Below are 25021 nucleotides of genomic sequence, written 5' to 3' on the forward strand. Positions count from 1 at the left end.
GGGAGGCAACCGATCAATGTGTCTCTCATCGGTGTTTCTCTCTCTCTCCCCCTCCCTCCCTTCCACTCCCTCTAAAAATCAATGGAAAAAAATATCCTCAGGTGAAGGTTAATAACAACAACAACAGAAAAGCAGACAACTGGACAGAAGGGGAATCTTCCTTTTTGCCTCATTAATGCCACACTGTACACACCACAGCCACAACCAACTCACATTTTGTCACATTTACTCATAAACGGGATAACTGGGGGGGGTGATGTTTGTAGTGGAAACTTGCCTGTAACTTATGGAAGCAATTCTGCTGTTTCTATATTGCTGGGAAATTTGAGGATCTAGAAATTCTGGAGGTTCCTTCCATAGTTGCCCTCATGGCTACCTCTGGTGTCACTCAAGAGACTTTGAAAAACATCTGTGTGCTGGAACTTTCATTGCTCTCTGGGCTCACCTTGAATCCAAACTGAAGGAGAATCTCCTAAGTGGTGAACCAGTAAGAAGGTGTTTCCACAGGTAACCTGGTCTAAGATCAAATGCTTGTTAAATGACTTTACACGGCACCCCTTATTTTCCAAACCATTTTCATGTATTTTTTTTTATTGTAAAAAAAACCAGACAACATGAATTTACCATCCGAACCATATTTTCGTGTATGGTGATGTTAACTACATGCTCTTGTTCTGTGACAGCTCTCTAGAGCTCTTCCAATCTGGAAAAATGGTATCTATGGAACAACAACTCCCCTTTCCCTGTCCCCCAGCCCCTGGCGATTACCATTCCACATTCCATTTCTAAGAGTTTGACTACTTTCCATACCTCATATAAGTGGTATTTGTCTTACATTTCTTACTGTCATATTCTGAAAAATGTTCTCTTCATCTGAAAAGTGGGTAGAGTTCTGAAGAACGACTGGCCATACTGTGTCACTCGCCTTACCTAATTTTATTTAACGAATATTCGCTAGTGGTAATAAATATGTCATGATGGAGCTCTTAGGCTCAGTGGCGTCCTTGTTGTCTCAGCCCATCTCACTCAGGAATTTGAAGTGGTCCGTGGGTTTAACAGCAATGTTGATTTCCACGGCTATTTATTATTGTCCAGCCTCTTTAATATTTGCCACCAAAACATCACACGTGTGGCACTGTCCAGTCTGAGTTTTGAAATCCTCACGAAAATAAGGTCCGAATGTAGCAAATACCATCGTCTTTAACATGCATTTAAAGAGATAAGTCATCACAGCCCATCCTGTAAGAGCAAGGTAGTTTCTCAGGGGACCTGGGCTGTCCACGGTTGCACCAGCCTTAGTAGTCAAGAAGAACTGGTTTTCTGGAGCCAGTTTTCCAGTCACTTTAACTTTAGCCTGGGGATCATTCCCAACTGGCATAGCTATAGATCTCGGAGCACCATTCCTTACATTCCGTGAATCCAAGAACGTGGGTTTCATAACCCTTGACTCTGCTCAGCATCTCTCAGATCAGGGCCGTGCTGCTGAGGACCACCCCTTGCAGAACGCTTGGGTTTTCTTTCTTTTTTCCTTTCTCTCTCTCTCTTTCTTTCCTTCTTTATTTTTTCTTTTCTTCCTTGCCCCATGTCCTTTCTGAGAAAGGCTAACAGCTTCTCCCGATCTGTAAGCAGCAAAAGTCCAGAGTCCACCTGCTGCAAAGGCCCTGTCCCTGAGCTTGTCAACTTCCCTGTCCTCCCACCTCTTCCGTGAAGCCCAGCCAAAGGAAGCCTTCTGCTTCTTTTTTGGTAAAAAGCCTCAGAGAGGAGCATTGGAGCACCTACTCCAGCCAGAAAGACCTCTGCCATCCAGGCACCCAGGGCCTCTGAAATGACACTGGCATCTAGACTTCTCCAGAGAGGCAGCTGTCCTTCCAGTTCTCCCTACAAAGATCCGGTCTTCCTTGCAGGCCCACACCCTCTGCTGACTCGGATGCTTTATTGGATGCTCTTTGTCACCAGAGAAGTCTGCAAGGTTTAACGCTGTATACTCTGGGGCAAATGGTCTCCAGAATTAATATTTCCTTTTCTCCTTGCCACCAGATACATACTCCTCCTAAGGACTAGGTCAGCAGTGGCCCTCCCAGAGCCAGTTCTGTGTCCTAGGGTCTCTTACGACAAAGCAGTGCTTGGAGGGAAGCAGGGTTATGTTTACAATGTTGGTCATCACTCCAGCCCCTGGGATGCCTGAGAAACAAAAATAAGCTTTGCAAGTTGCCTAAGTTCTGCAGAATCAGCAGGCCCCTGCTGGGTCCAATGGAGGAGAGAGCCTTTGGAATTGCTACTGACTCCTCATTTCGGACGCTCTGATTGGCTGCGGGAGTGGGCCTCTGCCTGGCTTCCCATAGGTGAATGGAAGTTAAGGTGGGCCTCCAGCTAGATTTTGTCCCGTGACAACCAGGAATGTCTGGGGACTTTTTTTTTTTCTTCCTGCTCGGGAGGCCCAGGCTCAAGGCAAATCATAAGTGGGAAATCAATTTGAAGGAAGGAAATTTGAACTCAGGGAAGGTGCCAGGCCCTGGGAGAGAAGCCCAGCCCCAACTGAACTCTGCATCTTCTGCTGACAAACTCAGGGGGCTGGATTTAAGGAAAGGGGGTGCTAGATTTTATTTAAAGGAAGGGGGTACATGAGCACAGGTAGGAAGTGAAACTGGTGCTGCCCAAGACAGGCCATCGGAGAGAGAGAAACTGACAGAGGGTACCGTGTACTCTTGGGATCTTGAATTGTTTTTAAGCCTTTAAATGACTTCTTCAAGGACAAACAGCTACAGCAGAGGTGGAATTGGAATTTTCACCGATTAAGGGGACTTTTGCTGGCCCTAAAATGAAATTACTCTACTACTAACCCCGCAAAGAGGGAACCCGCTATGCCCCGGCTTCCCATCCTTTCCCAGTTCCTTCTGGCCGGGCATGAAACCATGCTCACCGATCCCACCCACAGCAGGAGCAAGGAGCCCGGCCTCCTGGGCGAGCAGGGGCTGTAACTGCCCTCCCGTTCTGCCCCACGACGACACAGGACGCGTGGAAGCCGAGGGGGGCTTAAGAAGTCTCTCCGGACCGAGTGCACCGTGAGGAGCGAAGGCGTTTGTCTGGCCGGCCGGGCGGCTCCGAGGCCCAGAGCGCACAGCGGTCCGGGATGGGTTTGCTGAAGGGCCTGCTCCGGGCCAGGAAGCTGCTGCTGTCCATCCTGGTGCCGATCCTGCTTCTGCCTCTGCCCACGCTCCACCCCAGCAGCGTGAGTGCCTCCTGTCCCCTCCGAGGGCCCTGGGGCAGGGGGAGGCCAAGCGGGGGGGCGGGGGGAAGGGGGTGCCTGTGCCGCCCCTCGGCTGCTTTTCCGTTGGGTGGAAGACGTGGACGTGTTTTTCTGGAGGAGGCTAGAATACTTTCTTCCTAAAAGCTGCCGGTCCCCTTTCCCAGAGCCCCAGCCAGGAGTGAGATGAGAGGGGGGGCTGCTGGGCTGGCGGGAGTGTGTCACACAAATCAGTGGGCCTTCCCTGGCCGCAGGGCCAGGCCGTGTGCCGATAAGGACACCCCTGTCCCGTAGATGTCAGGGCTCAACATGTGACCATCAGTATGGGGGAGCAACTGGAGATGTAGGAAGATGTCTTGATGACACTGAGGATGGGGGAGGGATACAGGCCTGGGGTGGGGTGGGGTGGGGCGGGATATGGCCCCGAGCGGGCTTTTGTGCACCCCGCATGGATCTGAGGGCCAGTCATGGGCTCTGATGACCAGGATTTAAAACTTCATCTCCAAAGACCCCTTTGAACTTTGGATGGAAAGCAGAGCTCAGCATCTTGCCCCGGTCCCCTGTGACCACCCTTGCGTCGTTTGTATCGTGTTTTCTTCTCTGTATTCTCGAAGGAGAAACATCAGATGACATGATAAAAAAGAAACGAGAGGCCCCAACTCTAGGCCATGACCTAGTTTTTGACCGTTGGTGTGAGCAGAGGAGCGTAGCTTTGGCTCTGCACTGGGCTTGCTTCTCAGACCATCGCGTGGCCCCCTCCCCTTCCTTCCCTCTCCTCCTGCCCCTCCTCCCCCTCCCCTTCCTCCCTCTCTCCTTGTCCCCCTCCTCCCCCCAGTGGCTTTAACCCTGGCTCCCCTCTACCCCTGAGACTCGAGGGGAAATAAGCTGAGAGGTTAATCGTGTCTGTGGGAGGGAAGAGCGCCCACCATGCAGCTCCCGGAGTGACTTGGTAACCAAGATTAAGCTGTCAAGTTAAGCAGAGGGGATTAAGATGCTTCTTCTTAAAAACAAACTGGCTTAAATCTTTAGTAGAATAAATACCCCCGAGTGCCCGGGAGACGCCCGTTAGAGCCGGGCTGGGATTAGCAGACAGCGATTACTGCCGACAGCTTTCTTGGCCCGTACACTAGTCAGTTCTCTGCCGCGTCCAAGTGAGCTGACTCTCCTTGTCAAGTTTTCTTTTTTTTTTTTTTACTCAAGATCAAATGGACTTAAGGGAATGCTATCCAGAGACTCATTGCCCTCTGCTTCTCCACAGCAGCGTCAGGCGCCCAGTGTCCCCTGAAGTCAGCCCCATCCTTGGGGACCCTCACTGTAGGATGCGGTGTTCCCCACATTTCATCCTGAGACCCCATGTTGGAGCTTCTTAGTTACCAATGACTAGTAAGAAGTATCCACAAAAAGAAAAAAAAGGAAAGAAATTATCCCTGGTCTCTACCAATTAGGTGCCAGTCACTCACACGGCCCCGCCCCCCATATGACAGCAGGCAGTGCTTTCAGGTATTACCAAAGATCCCCTTTCGGGGGGGGGAGGACATAGCCCCCCCATTGAGAATGACCAGTGCCTTAAGAAAATAGAAATATTCTACCTCAGCGTAGACTATTCCAGTCAGTGCACGTGGGTTAGAGGAGGGCAGGTGTTTTGACGCCCAGAGCCCTCGGGATGATAGATGGAGCCTGGGGTGGCCGATGCCCTGAGAACCGGACGCAGCCTGCTTGCCACCCACCCCAACGTAACCCGCAAAGATGACTTCTCTGTGCCACAGGGTCAACAAGGGCCCTGCTCTTCTTCCTTTACGATGACAGAAAAGCACCTCGAGGTCACCATCCTTCGTACCTGGCATCCAACTGTTAGATTCTGATGTTGAGTCCTTAAGACCCCCAGCTGGACTTGTTTGCTCTGGGCCGGAGCTGAGAGAAGGGGCCTGGGTAGCCGCGCCTCACCTGTGGTCCTGATGGTTCTTCGAAGTGACATTTTAGGAAGGGTTAGAATGACCTTCTCCCTTTCTCCTGCCCAGCTCTCTAAAACCAGGGGCCCAGACTCAGTGACCATGTTACGTAAGAGGAGGGTACAAGAGGGGCGTTCCATAACTAAGCCCTGCTTCGGGGTCCCCGGGGGGAATAAAAGGTATATAACTCCCAAGGTAGATTTCAAAAAGGCCTCCCAGTCACTGACGGCAGCAAATACACAGGCCACGAGCCCCTCCCAGTGAGGTTTGGGTGGGATGTCCCTGGGGTGTCGATATCACTGCATGAAAAGGGAGTGAGGCCACCATCCGGGGGTAGCAGAGTCAGGAAACATCTGATGGGGGAAATCCCACCTTTGCACCCCCTCTCTTATTTGTAAACAGGAGCAAAAAGAAAACCACTGACAACACTGTCCCTTAAAAGCACTGCCTGCATACGCACCGCCCTACTCACCTGCTGGCCAGAGCCCTGATAAGAGGCCGGGGGTTCTCAGAATGAATATTTTCCCTGGTAGATAACAGAGGAATGCTGGTCAACAGAGGAGCCCGGTTCAGTTCAATCAATATTGATTGAGCTATGGGCCAGATGTGGGGGCTCAGGACCCTTGTAATCAAACTTCAGACTATACGGGGATATCTGAGTATCAGCTTATCTATGCATTTTGAGGAGGTTGAGAAGGGGCAAAAGGAAGTCTATGTAAATTCCACGGGTGAACCGAGTGAGGAATATATGGAAAGGCCCTGGGAAGGTGGTCTCTTGGTCTTTCTCCCGCTCTAAGGAAAGTCCAGGTAACGATGATGGCAGTTTATCCTGTTCTTAATACTGCTGGGTGAAGGGGGCTTGGTGACTCTCTCCAGGAACCTATTCTAATGATTAACAACCGTTACAACCACAAGCTTACCTTGGCACACGCAAATTCTCCTGCTTCAAAGCAAAGTGGTACCTGGTACAAGGAAAGTTTCTGTCTCTCGTTTTCAATCTGTCTCCCCTTCTCCCCTCCCTTGACTTGTGACCCTGTAATGAGCAGGACAAAAAAGACTGAAGGTTCTCAGGAAGGAATAAGCACGTCTCAGTGAGGGACAGACATCCTGTCCCCTTCACCTTCAACTGGAGTTAAGAGCTGCCGTTCGGTCCCCTTCCTAGGAACAAGACAGGCATAAGTGGTTTTAAGGGAGCTAAAGGGCTTTGAACTCCTTTGGGTCGTTTTATATCTGCAACAAAGGGGTTATTTCTCTAAGTTGCATTCTTTCCCAAATGGAGCCTTTTTTGTTTTTCCACTATCGATTCTGTTGTCTTATCAGCACTTCCAAAAGATTTTAACTTCTCTGTGATCTTTTGGCCCCAGAGGAATTCTCAGTGGGAGCTACAGTCAACAATAGTTGGGGTCAGTTCCCATTTCCCAAGCCCCAATCCTATAATCCCTGCATATCCGGAGGGAGCCAGCACCCATCCAGCCAAGCTGGGCTAATCACTCCGGGAGACCCTCACTGATCACAGCGACCTTTTGTAACTTTTGTGCATGAGTGTGAGGACACTTGTTCCGAACCCAAGGGAGAGATAAACAGAACAAGATTTGTCAGGTTCCTTGATCACCAGCCAGCCTCAGACCTGAGCCCAGATGGTTTCGAACTGTGTATAATTTGAGGAACCCACAGTCAGCTTGGATCCTTCACACAGCAGCCCTCCGAGTCCGTTGGTAAGGCCCTCAGACGGTGGCCTCTTCCAACTGTAAGCCAGTGACCATGAATCGGAGCCATTTCGGGCAGCCAGCGTCACTGGAGGCCAAGGTGAAGGAGGGCTAATGTTTTATAAGAATGTTGGATTGATTTATTCTTTGCACCCAGAGGTGGTGCGACCAGCAAAGTGAGTGGGCTGGGGACAGCGCTGGTACATTTCCAGGCCTCCCCTTCCGGTCCTAGCGCTCTGTTTCCTTTGTCAGACGGATGCCTCCCTGTGCGTCCAGCAGGTGGAATGGAGTCGCAGAGCCATGAGAACCAGACACTGCTTAGGGCACTGGTTCTCCACTAGGGACAATCCCCCCCCCCCCAAGTGACATTTGGCAATGTCTAGAGACATTTTTGGCTGTCACAAATGGGGAGGTGCTACTGACATCTAGTGGGTAGAGGCCAAGGATCCTCCTAAACATCTCACCAGGCACAGGACAGTGCCCCACAGCAAGGACTTAACCTGCCCCACACGGGCCAATCCCAGAGCTCACAGGTGAACCAACCACGCAGATTGATCACTGCCTTCAACTACCCCCAAGAAGCTCTAGTGTCCCATCAACCTGACACCGAAATACCCTGCCCCATCCAAGGTCCTGGGAACTCCACCTCTATATACATGACCTGGGCTCTGAGCACTGCCGTTGGTTTTGGTCCCTACCCCGCAGTTTGAGGGCCAGCAGAGCTGTGATGTCCTAACAGCCCAGTGGCCACCCTGTTGCGAGTCAGTGCAAACCTCATGGCAGGTGTCTGCTCCCCCCGAGGAGCAGCCATCACTTCACACCAATCACGGGTCCCCTGTGCTTCCACCACACTCCCCTGCAGGGCTGTGTCCCAGTGCCCACATCTGAGCCCAGTGCCCGCCGCCTCTGCCCTGGGTCCGGTCTGGATTCTCAGGGCCAGTGGCTGTCCCCATGACCGGCGGCCCACTCTCTCCCCTCCCAGGAGGCTGCGTGTGCGTACGTGCTGATCGTGACGGCCGTGTACTGGGTGTCCGAGGCCGTGCCCCTCGGCGCTGCAGCCCTGGTGCCCGCCTTCCTCTACCCATTCTTCGGAGTCCTGCGATCCAGCGAGGTGAGAGCCCCTGCGGCCCAGCCCCTGCTCCGGGCAGCGCCAGGCCAGTGAAAGAGGGAGGGTTCAAGGCGAAGGGAGATGCACAGAGCACTTGAGGAGAAGGCTTGTGCACCCTCGGGAACACCTCTTAGCACCAAACCTTTGCACATGCTGTTCCAGACTTGAGTTCCTCTCCCTCCACCCGTGAACTTCATTTCCCTCCGACGGCCCCTTTCAGGGGTTTGCGAGGGAACGTGACCTTGCCAGGAGGAAAAGAAGACCGGGGGTGAAGGGTTAGGTGTCGGTATTGCTGGGGCTGGAGATGGACAACACTGGGGGAGCCAAAGGGCAAGTTTTATTATTTGAGCTGTGGCTGCCAGTGATATTTAGCAACTGGGCTACAGAGAGCAGAATAGTCTGTTTAATTGGATTTCAAACTCAGATTATAAGAAAATGCCAATAAGAGAGAGGACACGGGTTATTGCTCTTTGTGAAGCAGGTAACTTTGAGCCACAGCCACCAGCCATCCCCCACACACACACACACCAGCATATGCTACGGCTTCCCAGGAAAAGCTAGCCTGGGCATTAGCAGGAGGCCCCTATTCCAGACGAATCATCTACTTGTCACTACCCAAAACCACCTTGTGCCTGCCCAGCCCCTTGCCATGACCAGGCCATTCTCCCACTTTGAAAAGTTCTTTTTGATTACTTCAACCTTTAAAATCCTACCCAATTACCCTCTTCAGTGAAGCTTTCCCAAAGACCTTGGTTAAAAGGCGTTGCCCTCCCTTGGAGCCTATCTGATGTCTTCAGCCTTTAAATGGTACATGAGATACACCTGATGTCAACTTTCTGCAGACTTGTCCTCTGCCCACCAAAATTCCCGCCCTCTAGGATGTATGACGTCTGTGGCCTATGGGGCCCTCAGTGAATGTTTCTTGATTACGATGTTCTTGATGATGTATCAGTTGTGTCCTCCCCATGTGAAGGCAGGCATGCGGATAAAAGGATCCGTGTGACTCTGGGACTGTGGCTTTTGTCTCCATGTTGTTCACTCAACATTCAGAAAAGTCTTTTCTGAGTTTTGTAACTACCATGTGCAATATAGGCCGTTACAGGTACCTTGAGGGTGACACGAATGAGACACACAATTTCTGCCCTCTGAACTCTCACAGCTGACGCTTCTGAGCTTCCCGCTGTTGGCTCGATGTGTGCCTGGACGTGGTTAATTTTTATGGTGACTTGTTGGTTGGCAGGTATTAAGAGTGTGTTGTGTGCAAAGCTTAGATTGCCTTCTCTCTGCAGAACTCAGGTGCTGAAAAAAGACATGAAATGATAGAAATGACTCCTGACCTTGAGCAATTTCTATCCTGGCAGAGAGGAAGTATAAACCACATGGAAAAACATGGAAGGCCCTATGCAACAATGCCTCATTTTCTAGCACTGCAGAGGGTTTACATAATTCCCTGTGAAGGAATGTTGTAGATAAATGAAATTTACCCTGTCAAGTGCCCAAAGTTTATGTTGACCATATTTTGTTTGAAGTCTTTCTAAAAGACTTTATAATTTCCCTGTTTTTTTGTAACAGAAGTTGTTGAACATAAATTAACTTTTTCTTTGGAGCCTTCACAATTTCCAGAGGGGTGGAAGGGACTCTCAATCAGGGGGAGTCAATGTGGGCTGGATCATAGCACAGCTGAGTAATTTGAAGGCTGGTTGACCAGCTGAACCTAAAGAATCCTGAGTAGCATATTGGCATTGGACTGGAGAGAGCTCAAATGAAAATATAAAAGGCGTGTTATTGGATTTGCACATGACTCAGAGATGGATGAGCTAGCTACTGTGTGGTGACAGGATCAATTTGACAGAATGAGACAATGGACTAAAACAGACAAAATGAAGTTTAATAAGGATAAATGTTAGCAGTTCGTGTGAGAAAGACCCTTGGCTCTGGTTGAATACAAACTCAGCATGAGTCATCTATCAGTACTATGTGGCTGCCAAGATTTCCAGCATTTACCATATGCCAGGCACTATGGGAGGTCCTTCACACCATTCTATCACTTAATCCTCAGTAAAGCGGCTAGTAATTTTATCTTCACTCTACAGAGAAGGAAACTGAAGTTCAGAGAGGTTAAGTAACTTACTGGAGGCTACACAGCTAGTAAGTTGTGAAGCTTGAACCCAGGATTGTATGATCCCAACACTTTGCTCTTAACCATTGGCCAAAATGTATTGAAATCTGCTGAATTGATAAACATGTGTGTCCAGAGCACCAGGTTCTGAATAGGGGTTCATTCAGAAGCAGGTAGCCAAGATACCAAAAATCTAGAATGTGAGTCACATGAGAAATGGAGAAAGCTCAAGGGAGGGGGCGGGGCATGATTTCGGGGGGGGGGGGGGGGTGGCATGATTTCTGGCTTCTACAGCTCAACACACCAGGCTCACAGGTCAAAGCAGAACCAAGGAATCAAAGCACCGTAAGGGAGATCCTGCTGTGTGGGAGGGAAGACTGAGAGAGGGGCTGCTCCTGTAGTCCTGGCGTTCCTGTCCCCAGAAGAGCAAGCAGATGACCATGTCAGGGATGCTAGAGGAAGACTTTGTGCCTTGGGAGAGGGGTTGGACTCCAAGGGCCCTCTGACCTTAGGATTCTGTGATCTTCCTGTGGGCATCCGGCCAGTACTTCTCTCTGCTGGTGTACAGAGCTCGGACCTGTATTTTTAGGTTTTTGTTTTGTTTTGTTTTGCCTCTATTGTGACTCTCACTGCTGTCGTTTTATCTGCTCCTTAAGTCCTCTAAGGCCTTCTAATGGGACAGTACCTGTGTCCATCAAGCTAGCCAAGATTTACTGTTTATAGGAGACTGGCATAGAGGTGGGGCAAAGGGACTCTGGGGGAGCAAACAGCCTGGTTTGGATGCTGGGACAGTCGCCAGGATGCCCAGGGTCAGGAGCTACCTCTGCTCTTTCTCCCCCCTCGCCAGTGCACGCACAGACACACACACCCTCCGCTGCCTCAGTGGCCCTTCACTGCAGGCCGCCAGCAAGTCTTGTTCAGATTCCAAAACCTGCAAGGTCAAGAGAAGCAGAGAGGCAGTTCCGGCTGGGATAACAAAACAGCCATAGCAGCCAAGTGATGTGTGAGCCTGGTGTCATGAATCTGCTTCCCTGTTTGTTCCTGAACTTTCTGACCCGCCAGATTCCTGACCAGTGCCTAGACTCCAGCTTTCTCTGTTTGTTTAAACCTGGGAGCACTTGCTGCACCAATCTCCACTCTGCCTTCTGGCCTCTGTCACCACAGAGGCTGACCCTGCACGCAGGCCTGTGCAGATGTAGGCCGAGCATCTGGGCCCGGCCACCTGCCTAACTCCAGGCTGCCTGCCGCCCACAGCCATCCAGACACAGCCTGGGCAGAGCTCCTCACCCAGGCCTGACGAGGGACTGGAACCAGGAACCTCTAGATCTCGCAGCCTTTGGAGGCCAAGCTAATGTTTCTGCGGGGAGACCTGCTCCCTAAACATGAGCCAGCCCTTTGCCTCTGGGCTCAGAGCCCAGCCCAGTTTCCTCCACTGGGGCAGCTCATACAGTCCCGAAAGAGCTGGGGGCTCTTATGTCAGCATTTCCATCTACGCAGGAGCTGGATCAACTTCTGGGCCAGGTCAGCACCCATCTGGGCTCTCTGCTTGACAGTTCTCTAGGGTACTGTTTGCAAAAATGTTTTCTTAAGCAACAAAACCTTTTCTTTAATCCAAATCTTAGGAGACCCAATACATACAATGGATGGGAGAGGAAGTCCTACTTAAATTGGGGGTGGGGACCCAGAGCCCAGGCTGCTAGGGCCCTTCCCACAGGCAGTGAGTGTGATTCGAAAGCCTCTGTCCTCAAATCAGGTGACTTAGGTGATTAAGAGGAGCCCACATACATGCACCGGCAGAAACAGCATCCTGTCCGGGAAAGGCTGATAGCCAGTCACCCTGTACTCGGCTGCATTGCTAGGGAACCGGCTGGAACGGTGTGGTGGGGCTCCCGCTTTCATGGGGAACGGTCCAGGCATCCCCTCCTGGGGTTTTCAGGATTTCACTGCAAAATTGTTCAAATGAACCAAAAAAACCAAAGGTCCACTGTCAGAGGCCACCGCTGGTCTCCGGAGGGGTTGCCACATGCCTGCCATTTGCAGAGGCCCCCTGCCAGCTGACTTGCAAAGAGAGCCGAGGCCTGTGAGGCCAGCAGCAGGGCGCTGAAGGGCTGCATTTCTCGGGGGACCCACCCAGTGCCACCAAATGCCTGGTCAGGAGAACAGAAACAGTCAGGTCCACACACTCTGCTGGGCCCTGTCTGCCACCGCCACGAGCAAGGAGAATGGCCACGCGGAAAGGGCCGGGACCACGTTGTGAGCAGGACAGAGCTGAGCGGGAATCAGTTTTGTCACTGACTCTACCCCGCCATGACTCGTCTGAAAGCTGGGAATGACAGACCTTCCTGCCTCGTGGGGAGCCGTGAGGATGGCAGACTGTGCTGAGTGAGAATGTGAGGTTAATGGCCACCAGGTTTCCGTTCTCAGGCTCCTAGGAATAGAGCCATCACTCCCCCTCCCCTTTTAAAAACAATTTTTAAAAAATTGAAAACCTAGCTAGAGAGCAGTGCATAAATGTGTCCAAAGAAAGTAACTTTTTAAAAATATATATATCTTTATTGACTTCAGGGAGAGGAAGGGAGAGGAAGAGAGAGAGAAACATCAACGATGAGAGTCATTGACCGGCTGCCTCCTGCACGCTCCCTGCTGGGGAATCGAGCCCGCAACCTGGGCATGTGCCCGGGAATCGAACCCTGATCGCCTAGATCCTAGGTCGATGCTCAACCGCTGAGCCATACCCAGCAGGGGAAAGAAAGTAATTTTTATTTTATTTCATCTTTATTGTTGAAGGTATCATAGATGTCCCCATTTTCCCCCCATTGACTCCCTCCACCCCACTCCTGCCCACCCCAGGCCTGCCCCACACCATTGTCTGTGTCCATGGGCTCTGCACATGTGCATATAAGTTCTCTGGTTAATCTCTTCCTGTCCCCCCTCCCTCTGAAATACGTCCGTCTGTTGCCCGTATCAGTGTCTCTCGCCTGTTTTGTTTGTCAATTTATTTTGTTCATTAGCTGCTTCGTAAAGAAGACCCTTCAACATTTCATGTGATACTGGTTTGGTGGCAATGATCTCTTTTAGGAAAGTAATGTCTTTAAAAGCTTGTCACTAACAGATGTCACCTGCAATTCGCTAACAATGAACTGGTTAGTTAGTGGGCTACATTCATCCGCATTTCTGTCCTGTGCCTCTCATCTGGGCCGCATCACAAAGCTCTGGCGATGCACTTGCCCGTCACTTAGGACAATTTGGAGGAATCCTTGTCTTTCGGGTCCTCCTTGCTCCTTATTTCACTTCTTTCTCTCGTTCCTGCATTTGATCCTGCTGGCACGCCTGCTTCCCAACCCTCCATCCCATCTGGAAGTATTTTGTCTTTTCTCACTGCTTTTATGATCATAACAAACATTTATTGAGCACTGCATGGCAGGCACTGTTCTCAGAGCCCACCTTCATGATCATACCGAAGGCCCATGTCACAGTGGAGTAGGTGAGCCACGTGTCATTGTCACCACTGAAGTGACGAGTCACAGGGCTGGGCAGTCTGTCCAACAGCACACAACTCGTTAGCCAGTCAAGCAGCCCTTTAAACGCAGGCAGCCTGCAGTCCAGACCCAAGCTTTTCATTGCTGTGCTATGCTCCGCCTTTTCAAAGCAGCTTCCCTGAGCCCATCCCTTCCAAAACACAGCCCAGAAACACCTCTGCTCTCCAACCCCAGTGGCTTGGCGCACAGAGAAAAACCACAGGGCAGAAAAGGCAATAAAACCACCACCGAGAATGTCACAAACCCGCACAATCTACTTGTGGGGGGAGCTCTCATTTCAAAATCTCTTTTCTCTGTGCAAATAATTCTAACAAGCTTCATCATCCAATTTCCCAACTCGCAGAATATTAATCTTGGAAATTAGATAGTGGGGGGAAAGAATGCTTAGTGCAAACTGAACACAGCACATTTTAGAAAATGATTAAGATAATCCTCAAGAATGCTAGAGTTCTGGTGCTCCCTGAGGGCTTCCAAATAACCAAGGTTTTGTTGTAAAAGAAACTCGATGAGCTAGACAGCTAACAAACACCACCACTGGGTGGGATTTTCGTTTATAAAAGCGAAAGGCAATCTTGTGCCTTTGTGCGAATGGCCTCAGACCAGGTCAGCCTCTGTGTGGCCCACTTAGTAACAGGAAGCACCGCCAGGAATCCTGGTTGTCAACGTGGTGGCCATGCTAGCTGGTGTGCATGTGTCATTTAACCATCGCATAATCCTCATTTGTTTTTAGATGAAAAAAATTAAGCCCAGAGAGTTTGCATAACTTGTCCGAGGTCACACATCAAGTCCTGGGTGGCTTGACTACATTGCTCCCTAATCATAAACTATAGCCAGTCTCATCGCCCAGGCACATGGCATCACTTACAAGGGGGCGGGAAGGGCAGGTGAGTAGACCTGAGCCCACCAGAAAAAATCAGAAAACAGCACAGATGCAGCATCCTGCTAAAGCTGGTCCTGGGCCCAGGACTTTAGGGCCAGTGTCAGGATTTCCCTCCTTAGTAGACAGAGGAAATTAAAACACTGATTCCACTCAGTTACCCCCTAGATATCCTGGAAGGAAAGGGTGCAGTGAGAAAGGTCCGAGGCCCCCAGCTCCCTCAGGCATCCCTGCCTGCTTCCACCTCCGGCTACGGAGCAGCATCTCCACCCATGGGCCTGGCCCAGTGGCTTTCCCACCCTCAGCATCTCCACCCGTGTGCCTGGCCCAGTGGCTTTCCCACCCTCAGCATCTCCACCCGTGTGCCTGGCCCAGTGGCTTTCCCACCCTTCACAGCGAGAGTCAAAGCCCCGCAGAGCAGGGGGCCTTCTCTGCCCTCTGGGAGCACAATGACAGTGTTAGTGACGATTGGGGTTGACAACAAGAACTAGATTAACCTGAAGCAGAGGGCTCTTCCGCCAGGAAATGGTCACAGAGAGGGCAGACGTCTCCTCTCCTACACAAAGCTCATCAACCAGACACAACAAAATCACTGGGACAGGAGAGAGGAGGGGGACTGGGAGCCGGTTGCCCTTATTTTGACTTCTGTGTTATCCAAGTGTCCCCTGCAGAGTTCAAAGATCAAAAGATGCTGAAAAGCTCACAATGAAACACCAGCCCTTTCCTTCCCCACCTCTCCCCCTGCACCACCACTAAGTTCCACCTGCTCCCACCCTGGGTCAGTAACTTTTAAACTTGTTAACTATTCCTTCTGGTAGTAAGCTCCACATTCCTATATGTATTCTGCTTTTAACTCTTGAGTTATCACTTTTAGACAGTGTTAGTTGACTCCCTATGACAGCAGATGCTTTCCTTCCCTTACGTCCCCTGATCCCCCTCACTCCCTCCCCCCCACAGGGGTATATCACAGTCTTTGTCATTCAATAATCAGCGTTTCGCAGTGTGATTATGTAAAAACCGTTTACTTCAAACACTATAAAGTTTACTATACATTTCCTTTTCTGTTCAACTTCTATTTTTCCCACAGTTAAAAATGTTCTTGTTTTAAACTTCCCTGTATATCTTTTACTCCGTCTCTGTCACGGTTCCATTGTTGGAAACAATTCTCACGTGTGTGACAAATATTTATTGGGCATCTACCTTTGTATGTTTTTCTACCAGGTGTTAAGAGATACAGAAAGAAACACAGTATAGAAAGAAGCATGGACCTTGGCCTTCTGCAGACTAAAATTTGATTGACAAAGAGAGGTTCACGTAAAAAGAAAAAAATAAACAGTACAGGCCTGAAGCAACAGTTGAAGCATTGCCCTAAGTGCTCGGTGATGTGTGGAATTAATGGAGCCTGGAGGAAATGTTCTGGAGTCAGAGAGGCTAGAGTGGAAAGGAAGGTTTTCTGGAGGGCACGGGGCAGGAATTGGGCTTGGAAGTCTGATCAGTATGTGCGAGCAGAGAGGGGAAGGGAGTGTGCCAGGGGAGGGAGGGAATCAGGGCAGAGCTGGGCCGTGGGCCCCGAACATGTGAAGCATCTTTTCAGCAGGCCTCGGCCTCAGTTTCCTCATCACTACAAAGTGGGAAGGAGCTGATAGCTGGTCCTGCGGTTGAGTGAGAAAAATACCCCTATTCTTAGGAAATATACACTGAAGCATTCGGGGGTAAAGGGCCAAAGTGTATGTGGCTTACCCCCAAGGGGTTCAAAACTAAACAACTACATAGATAGACAGGTAGTGCGTGGGTATTAGTGCATGGTAATGGTACAGGGATTATTTAGGGTTATTTAAATTGGAGGGGGAGAATTTAAGGTTTAAGGCTAGTTATAAAGACACCTTAAGAACTCACCCTAAGGAAATAATCACACTTATGTAAGCTTAACAATTTAAGTATTTGTAGTAGCAAAAAAGAAAAAAAGAAAACTAAATTAAATATTCAATATATAGAAGTGGTCAAATAAATTTTATGGTACATTACGCTGCCATTAACATAAATTTTTCCCAATAAATGTAAATCTCGAGAAAATGACCAGGGTGCGATGTAATGTAAAAGGGCAGGATATAAAACTGTACATATTGTATAAATCCAATTACGTATCAATATAGACATCACAAAATTAAAGACCGTACACCAAGGTATTAACAGTGGTAGGATTCAGGGTCATTTTATCCTTAAATTTTTATATTCTGAAGTTTTCCATATATTGGTTTTCTAATAAAAATAAACATAATTTTCTCAAAAGCTAAAGAAAGATGAGACTTGGGGACAAACCCAGGGTTATTTAAATCATTTTTAGGGATTAAGGGAAAATTATAAGTATGTTTATTCTTTGAAATCATATCCATGGTGTTTTTATTTTATTTTATTTATTTGTTTATTTTTAATATATCTTTATTGATTTCAGAGAGAGGAAAGGAGAGGGAGAGAGAGAGAGAGAAACATCAATGATGAGAGAGTCATTGATAGAGCCTGCAACGGGGCATGTGCCCTGCCCAGGAATCAAACCCCGATCGCCTGGATCCCAGGTCAACGCTCAACCGCTGAGCCACGCCTGGCCGGGCTCCATGGTGTTTTTATATCTTTAAAAAAGTGAAGACGAGCCCTGGCCGGTGTGGCTCGGTCAGTCAGACGGTTCCCCAGAGCACCGAAAGGTTGTGGGTTTGATTCCCGGGCAGGCCTCAGAGCACCGAAAGGTCGTGGGTTTGATTCCCGGGCAGGGCACATAAGTAAAGCAAAGAAAGAGAGTATGGACCTGATGGGGTTACTGGCAGGATCAAATGAGATCATCTTTGTAAAGTTCTTAGCATAGTGCCTGCCCAAGGTAGTATGTATGTATATATAATTTTTTTAAATTTATATATATACACATAACAGTTGACTTTTAATGACCCTCAATTTCCTGCTTCTCTTTGCCAGTCTCTGGTTGAGGATGAGTTTTGTTCGGCAAGGTCCATGCTGGGGTGGGGGGTGGAGGAGCGGGCGGGGAAGGGGGGGCGGGGGGGGGGGGCCTGGACAGGATTGGGGTGACCTCGCTCGCCCCCTGCAGGTGGCAGCGGAGTACTTCAAGAACACCACGCTGCTGCTGGTGGGCGTCATCTGCGTGGCAGCCGCCGTGGAGAAGTGGAACCTGCACAAGCGCATTGCTCTGCGCATGGTCATGATGGCCGGGGCCAAGCCGGGCATGTGAGTGGCACTTGGGGCGTCCAGCCAGCAGTGGGCCACCGGGGCATGTCCACCGCAGGTTGTGTACCTAAAGGTGGGGCTGGGATGACACAGCAGGGCCATGGGGCTCCCACCTCCCAGTGCAACCGCAGGGCCTGTAACCACGGAGATTTGAGTGTGTGGCTCTGGTGTCACCTACTGTCACAGTCTAAGTAACTTATGGGAGTGACCCACACTGCAAGGGCAGGGGCTCGTTAGGCAGGGCCCAACCTTTTCTGATGTATGTGGCGGCTTCTCCGCCATTTAAGGAGATGTGACGGTTTGCTCCCATCCGCCCTGATCTTTTGTTGTCATTGACCAGACCACAGGCAGGCTGCCCTGTCGCATTTGACCCACACCTGCCGCACACCGCATGCCCTCGGCGTCTTCCTCTTTCCTCGCTGCTTCAAGAAGTTGGGGAGAGATTCGCGGCCTTGGGGAATGCGCGGGAAAGTCAGGGTTGACACTCTGGGGTTAACCTCCCCCCTGCCCCTGTCTTGCCTTAGGAGAAGCTTCTACCTCCTCCTAGGGCACAGCTTTCTGGCTACATTTTATGTAACCCGCCCTGACTCCTTTGGGAGTCAGACAATCCCTTTGGGGTCTAAACAGATAATATGGGATTCGTTTTCAACATTAGTCATTAGGTGAATGCAGGTTTTGCATATAAGGGTGTTCCTGTCGCCCGCTTAACTGCAGCTTAACTCGCCCCCTCGCCAGTAACAATCACGCAGCCTCTTGGGCGCACTGTGGCATTTCCTCCCATCATCTTGGGACTCTGAGGCCTTTTAAAACCTCTGTGTACTATCTTCAGGAATTTATATCCCATCCAGTTTCCACTGGTCTCTATTTACCTCAATCCCCACAGTTTCCACCCCCTGTGGTGCTCTCTGCTTGCACATCCAGGGCAGGCAAATCACGTAGCTGGCCGCCTAAACAAAAACACCATCAGGACCCAGACGGGAGCCACGCGAGAGATGTGCGGGCCCTGGGTGTGCAAAGTCAATGGCTCCACCCAAAGTAATAAACACGGTCGTCTTTACGTTGGCTCATCTTAGAAAATGAGAACTGCGTCTGCTCAAACACAACTGCGTGTTTTCAAAGCCAAAGAGAAATAACTGGAGATCTGTCTTGCGTTTTCCTCCAAGCATTGACTCTTTAAGATACAAGCTGGGAAAGTGCACACAGTGATATGGACACTTCTGTGACTCAGCAGGTTGACAGTGGGACAGGAACAGGCAGAACAGTAAGGTTCATGTTTTGGTCACTAATAACTATGGTGACTTGGCTGCGGAGCAAGGAATGCCGTGGTGCTCATAGAGCTGCTAGCTGCAAGGGCAAAAATAGAATTCTTTCTACACAAAAATCAGACATCATCCCCAAGCTAATATCCACGGAGAGAGGAGCAATCAGTAAGTCTGTGCCCTCTGACCCCACTACCAACGCTATTCTTTGCTTAAGTAAGGGCTGTTTGCTGGCCGAGGCCACCAGCCCAGGAAGTGTGCTTCATTCATTCAACAAGTGTTTATTTACTGTTTACTCTGTGCCAAGCCCTGGGAGTACAAAGCCAATGAAAGACATAAAAAACCAATTTTCTGGATAAATCCAGCCATGGTTCTCTAGGCCAGCGCCAGCAGGTGGATTGGGGCCCCCCAGGAGCCCTGTGAGACGGGCATCTGGGGCCCCGGGCGATGCTCTCCCTCCCTGCAGGCTGCTGCTGTGCTTCATGAGCTGCACCACCCTGCTGTCCATGTGGCTCTCCAACACGTCCACCACCGCCATGGTGATGCCCATCGTGGAGGCCGTGCTGCAGGAGCTGGTCAGCGCCGACGAGGAGCAGCTCGTGGCCAGCGGCTCCAGCACCGAAGAGGCCGAGCCCACCAGTACAGTTTCCCGGAGTCCACCTGCCCTTTGCCCCTCTGCCTTCCTCCCGTGCTACCTCCCAGCCCTCATCTGCTGCTTCCCCTTCCCTCCCCTGCTTCCCACACCAGCCCTTGTGGCCTGAAGCTTTCCTGAGGACCCCCCCCATTGCCAGATCTTCCTTCTTCTCCCACTGACAGGAGCCACTGCTCCTTTCCCCCAAACGCTCAAGGGTCAGGACAAGCCACAAGTCCCACCACGCCTCAGAGGGGAGGAGAGGGGACTCATGCACCACGCCCCAGGGAAAGCCTTTATGCCCTATTTCCCCACCTGGCCCTGAGCCCCTGAGCCCCTGAGCCCCTGGGGCCTGCCCTCTGGGGGCAGCTCCAGCCTCCACATCTCACTTCTGCTTTCCTTTGCAGCCCTAGGCCTTGATATAAACAATAGCCAACCCTCTCTGGAGCTCATTTTTGTCAATGAAGGGTGAGTATGACTGCCCTCCTCCCAGGCAGAGCCTCTCCAGGTCCATTCGAGGTGGGGAAAGCCGGACCTGAGCCTGTAAACAGCTCTTTTAGACGTACGGGCCACACGCACATCTTACGCCACCACCTCCCGCTGCCCAGATTTCCTCTCCATACCTGGGAGCCACTTGCCAAGACCTTGAAGGGCACACCCTTAACCTACTAATGAAAAAATCTACTAATGAAAAAAGACTCGCACAATGGATGCCACTGGAGATTCTTAGAGGATCACAAAGTTTTATAGATGGGGTCTTACTAGGTTTGGCCTGTTAGATGCCGCAAAGAAAACTAGGTGGCGGGTAGGGGATTAGAGGGCAGTGGTGAGAGCCCTACGATGATGAAAAGAAGGAACTAGAAAAGCATAGTCTCAAAGGACCATTAATGGCTGAGTTCTTTTGGAGACTCGATATCAAAATGTGGCCTTCAGAGTATTCCGTGATGAGTACCACACTTTAAAAGTCAGATTCGTACTAGAGCTCAGGTTGGCAATGTGCTCTTTTCATAAAAAATGGAAAACTGCATATGGAGCGAAACCAGCATATGGAATGGGGTAGACTCCCCATCAGGGCATGTTGGGGTCTCCTGCCCTGAGCCTTGATGTCTCAGGCAAATCCCACAGCTCTCTGGCTTCCACCAGATAGTAGAACCACCTCATGTCCACATGTTCAGCAGTCTGGTCCAGGCTCATCTGAAAACCCCCACCTGTCAGCCAGGGCTTCTCCCTACCTCTCCTCTCGCCTCCTTCAGCCCAGGTCTGCAGAACAAGAAATCAGAGCGAGCTGGGGAGAGAGTTGACTCTCCTCTCTCTCTCCATCCAACCTCTCTTCTCCTCTCTCCTCCCCCAACTCACTCTGCTGCTCTGACCTCTCCAGAGTGCAGGGGAGAAAAGGCGGCAAAGTGGTCTGGGCTGGAGGTGTCCTAGGAGTGTCCCCTGGGGCCACCTCTGCATAGCCCTGGGCTGACAGCAGGGAGGGCTCTGGACACCCACTCATGCTCCCCTGTTCTGTGTTCTGGTGGCTCACTCCCCACAGTCCCTTTGTTCTGGGGTGACCCCTGCCTTTTTAAGATGGTTGCAGCCCAGCTACCTTCCGTGTGTGCCCCCCGCCCAAGACCTTTGAGCAGTGAAAGCACAGGCTGGGGTGGTTCTCACTCTGGCCTCTCAGGCAGCACCCACCAGCCTCCTGCCTTTGTTCAAGCTCATATTGTCCGTAAAACTCTGGGGTAAGGATGCTTCTCTCGGGCCAGCACCTCCCATGCCATCTGAGGGGTCCCTTCACCGCCTTTGTTACCCAATTTGGGAAGGAAGGAGAGGAACCCTCACCACACTCCTGGCAGGCTAACGCCTCTCTCCAAAGAACGCTCCCCTCCAAACCCCCACAGACCCCTTATCCCTCCCCAAAATAGTCTGGAGATGAGTGATGACCACAGGACCCCAAGTCCTGCACGTGGGCTCAGCACCTCTCAATTGTCTTCACAGTGGGTGAAGTCACAGCACCCACTGCTCTCAGAACCAAGACAAACCAGAAATGTCATTTAGTACTGAGTGTAAATCGGTAATGCTGACAGTTTCATTCTCACCTTCCCCTCTACTCAAGGCAAAGGCTGGGGACCAACAGGTGTGCCAGGGACTCAGCATGTGCAGATGACTGCCACCCCCAGAGGTGCAGGTGCCATCAGAAACTCTCCCCCATCTCCTGGCTCTCACGTGCCTTTCACCATGTGCAGTGCGGGCCTCCCTGTTCCTGTCATCACAGATAAGCCTTCCAGGTTTCTCTTTCTAAATAGTGACCTCCAGAGTCAGGCAGCGAGAAGCAGGTGGTCGGAGCCCAGGCTCTCCAGTCAGGCCCCGCAGCACCTTAGCACCTGCTGCCCTCAGGAAGTTCGTGACTCTCTCTGCCTATCTGCTGCTCTGTAAATGCAGGTAGTAATGCGAGGATCAACAATGTCGTGAGGGTTAGGGTCTGTCTCTGAGTACTCAGCACCTACCCAGTATTCCATGGTAGCTATTACTAGGAGTGTCAGTTTCACGTCTAAGAAAATGCCCTGCCCCCGATGTGACAGCATCTCTGGAAGGTAAGGAAGACTAGGACGAGACTAGGCTTCTTTGTAGCCTAGAAAAGCAAAGTCTAGAGGGTTCACCCATACCAATCAGGATGTGAGGGGAGAATTCCATCGCGTGAAGCCTGGTCCGCTGATCTTCCCACTTCCCTCACTTTGTTCCAGCACCTCGACTACCGACTTCATTTCTCTGATGCAGAACAAGGTATGGCTTTGGGTTTTTGGGTTTTTGCCCCTGTGCTTTGAGATACTTTAAAGTCCCTGAAGATAACTCAGGGACGGAGATGCCTGACAGCTTGTCCTAGAGCCCCGTGGCCTCCACGGATATGAGAACAGAGAGGTGCTCCCTGAGCCTGGACAGGCTACCAGCAAGGGCCTGCCCGGTTCCAAACCCCAGCCCTAGTGCTGGGTTTAGCCATGTATATAGTACACATTCACCTTGTTTCATGGAAACCCATCCAGGCTTTCAAGAGCCACAGGTTCATCCCTAGGATTTCTTTCAGGGGTGATTCCATTTACAAAAATCTTATTACAGAAAGGGGCACATTTATAGGAAAAACAAAGTTACCTGTGCACTGTTGCTCGGCCTCATCTGCTCCCCCAAAGCTGGTTTTACATCTCTTCTTACATCAGTCCAAATGGACGAACTTTGATCTGTCTAAACTGTAGGCTTTGTTGTGGTACAATTTTTTTTTTCATTTTGTGTTAAAGAAAAATGAAGGATTCTTCATTAGCTAATGAAGTTTCAGAAAGCCAAGCTCTCCTATAAAGACAGAGCCAGCCCGGCCAGTATGGCCCAGTGGTTGAGTGTCAGCCCATGAACCAGGAGGTCACAGTTCGAGTCCCCATCAGGCCACATACCTGGGTTTAGGACTCAATCCCCAGTAGGGGGCGTGCAAGAGGCAGCGGATCAATGACTCTCATGGTTGATATTTCTCTCTCTCCCTCTCCCCTCCTCTCTCTCTGAAATCAAATAAATAAATACAGAGCCATATTCTGTCAAATTTCAAAAGCCTCTTCAAATGGGGTGCTGGATGCCCGGCTGGACGAAACCTGGGATGGAGGCAGGCATGGTTGGGGTGGCTTTCCACTGCATGCTCTCCCTGGCCTCCAGTCTCCATAGTGCCGAGGTGTGGGTGCCCCTGGGAAGATGAGTGGTACTTCTAAAGGCCCATGGCACCCCCTTCCTGATAGTGTAATGGTTTTTGTCCCAACAGAACCTGAATGGTGCTCCCACAATCACCAACCCCGTTAAAACAGCAAACCACCAAGACAAGCAGCACCCATCCCAGGTAATTAAATTGCACCTCCTGACCCTGTTGTCTCATGAAATGCCTTGACCTTCTGAAAGGGCCACAGGTCTTGAAGATGTGAGGGCATCAAGCTAGTGAGCTGTCACCACATCCCTGTGTGGCCTGTGTGTGCCATGGAGATAACATATCTAACTCACTGGTGGCTGGGCAAGTCACTGTACTGTCTGAGTCCCTGTTTCTTCAAGTATAAAAGTTGAGGATTGATCCAGATCAGGTGTCCAAACTATTCCTCAAAGGTGCTTGAGGGACATTGCAAATACTTTATTTGAACATCCAGAGATTTTAAGGCGACTGTTTTTTTGTGAGAATAGGGTTTTCCTGGTACTATACCACTGAAACAAAATGCAGAAGTAAAGTAGATGTTGACGCTGGTATAAAATTGCAACTGCCACTTCTAACCCTTGATTCAAATTTGTATGTCATCAAAATGATCTCAATTAACTTAACATCCATCACCATCATAAATAAATGCCACCATTTATTAAACACTTATTATGCTAAGCATTTTCTCTCTTGTCTTGGCTCAACGAGGGAGGAATTTCGAACCCCCATTTTGAAATGAAGCAGAGAGAGGAAATCATGTACCCCAGTCCTCTAACTAATGAGGGGAGTACCTTGATTCAAATCCAGGTTTCCCTGACCGCATGTGTACATACTTGGTTATAAAATAGATGTATGCGAATTAAATGCTACATTTACATTTTATATTTTGGAGGTCCATATACATAAAATTTCCTTAGAACGATCCTGGCAAACCACTGGATTAGAGAATCTAGGAGGTCTCTTCCAGCTCTGACAATCCATGAATCTTTCAGGAAGGTTTGGAAAGGTCCAGACCTACCTGGGCCCTCCTAGGAAGACAGGGAAGTAGTTAAGGGCTTTGAGAAATGTGGCAAGGTGGCCTCTTCCCCATGGTTGTCCTATGACCTGGCCTGACTTTTGCACTAGGCCGTTGCTAGTCTCATGAAGACTCATGAGGGGTAGCCGGGCCTGGAGGGCGATGGGGACACTTCTGTAGTTCACACTGGAGACCAGAGGTCCAGCAACCTCTGACCCTGAACAGCCATCATCTGGACCAAGCAGGGCCTAAGAGGACCACAGCAAGGCTGAGGCTTACATGCAAGGAGGAGGGGAACGTGGGGATGAAAACCCAGTAGGCAGGAAGGAGAAATGAGCGGAAGAAAAGGAGAGTCGCACCCTTCGATCCTCTGCCCAATCTGTCATCTCCCAATCAGGGCTGTCATTCTAACTCCACACAGGTCAACCCTCTTCCATTTGTTATTCAGACACAAAGTGGAGAGCGACCAATTTTATTGGAGTTCAAAATAATAATAGCTTATAATCTATTCAGTGCCAGGAAGTATGCTAAGTGCTTTCTATATATTACTGCATCTACTCGCCACAACAATCTAACAGAGAAAACAGGATTTTCCCCATTTTACCGAAGAAAGTGCAATTCAGAGGGGCTGCTGGGTTGGGAA

The 25021-nt window shown here is 50.3% G+C and overlaps 1 protein-coding gene across 1 annotated transcript in view; it reads left to right on the forward strand.

Moving 5' to 3' along the window:
* Positions 1-3130: 3130 nt before the first annotated feature.
* Positions 3131-25021, forward strand: part of SLC13A4 (solute carrier family 13 member 4) — a 36341-nt gene continuing 14450 nt past the window's right edge. Inside the window, exons 1-7 of the mRNA XM_087821325.1 lie at positions 3131-3229; positions 7882-8010; positions 17637-17773; positions 19499-19671; positions 20077-20131; positions 22393-22432; positions 23445-23519. Coding sequence (XP_087677451.1) covers positions 3131-3229; positions 7882-8010; positions 17637-17773; positions 19499-19671; positions 20077-20131; positions 22393-22432; positions 23445-23519 — 708 coding nt within the window. The remainder of the gene's footprint in view (positions 3230-7881; positions 8011-17636; positions 17774-19498; positions 19672-20076; positions 20132-22392; positions 22433-23444; positions 23520-25021) is intronic.

The sequence above is a fragment of the Miniopterus natalensis genome, chromosome 10 (genome assembly GCF_054644295.1).
Source record: "Miniopterus natalensis isolate mMinNat1 chromosome 10, mMinNat1.hap1, whole genome shotgun sequence".
Lineage (NCBI taxonomy): Eukaryota > Metazoa > Chordata > Mammalia > Chiroptera > Miniopteridae > Miniopterus > Miniopterus natalensis.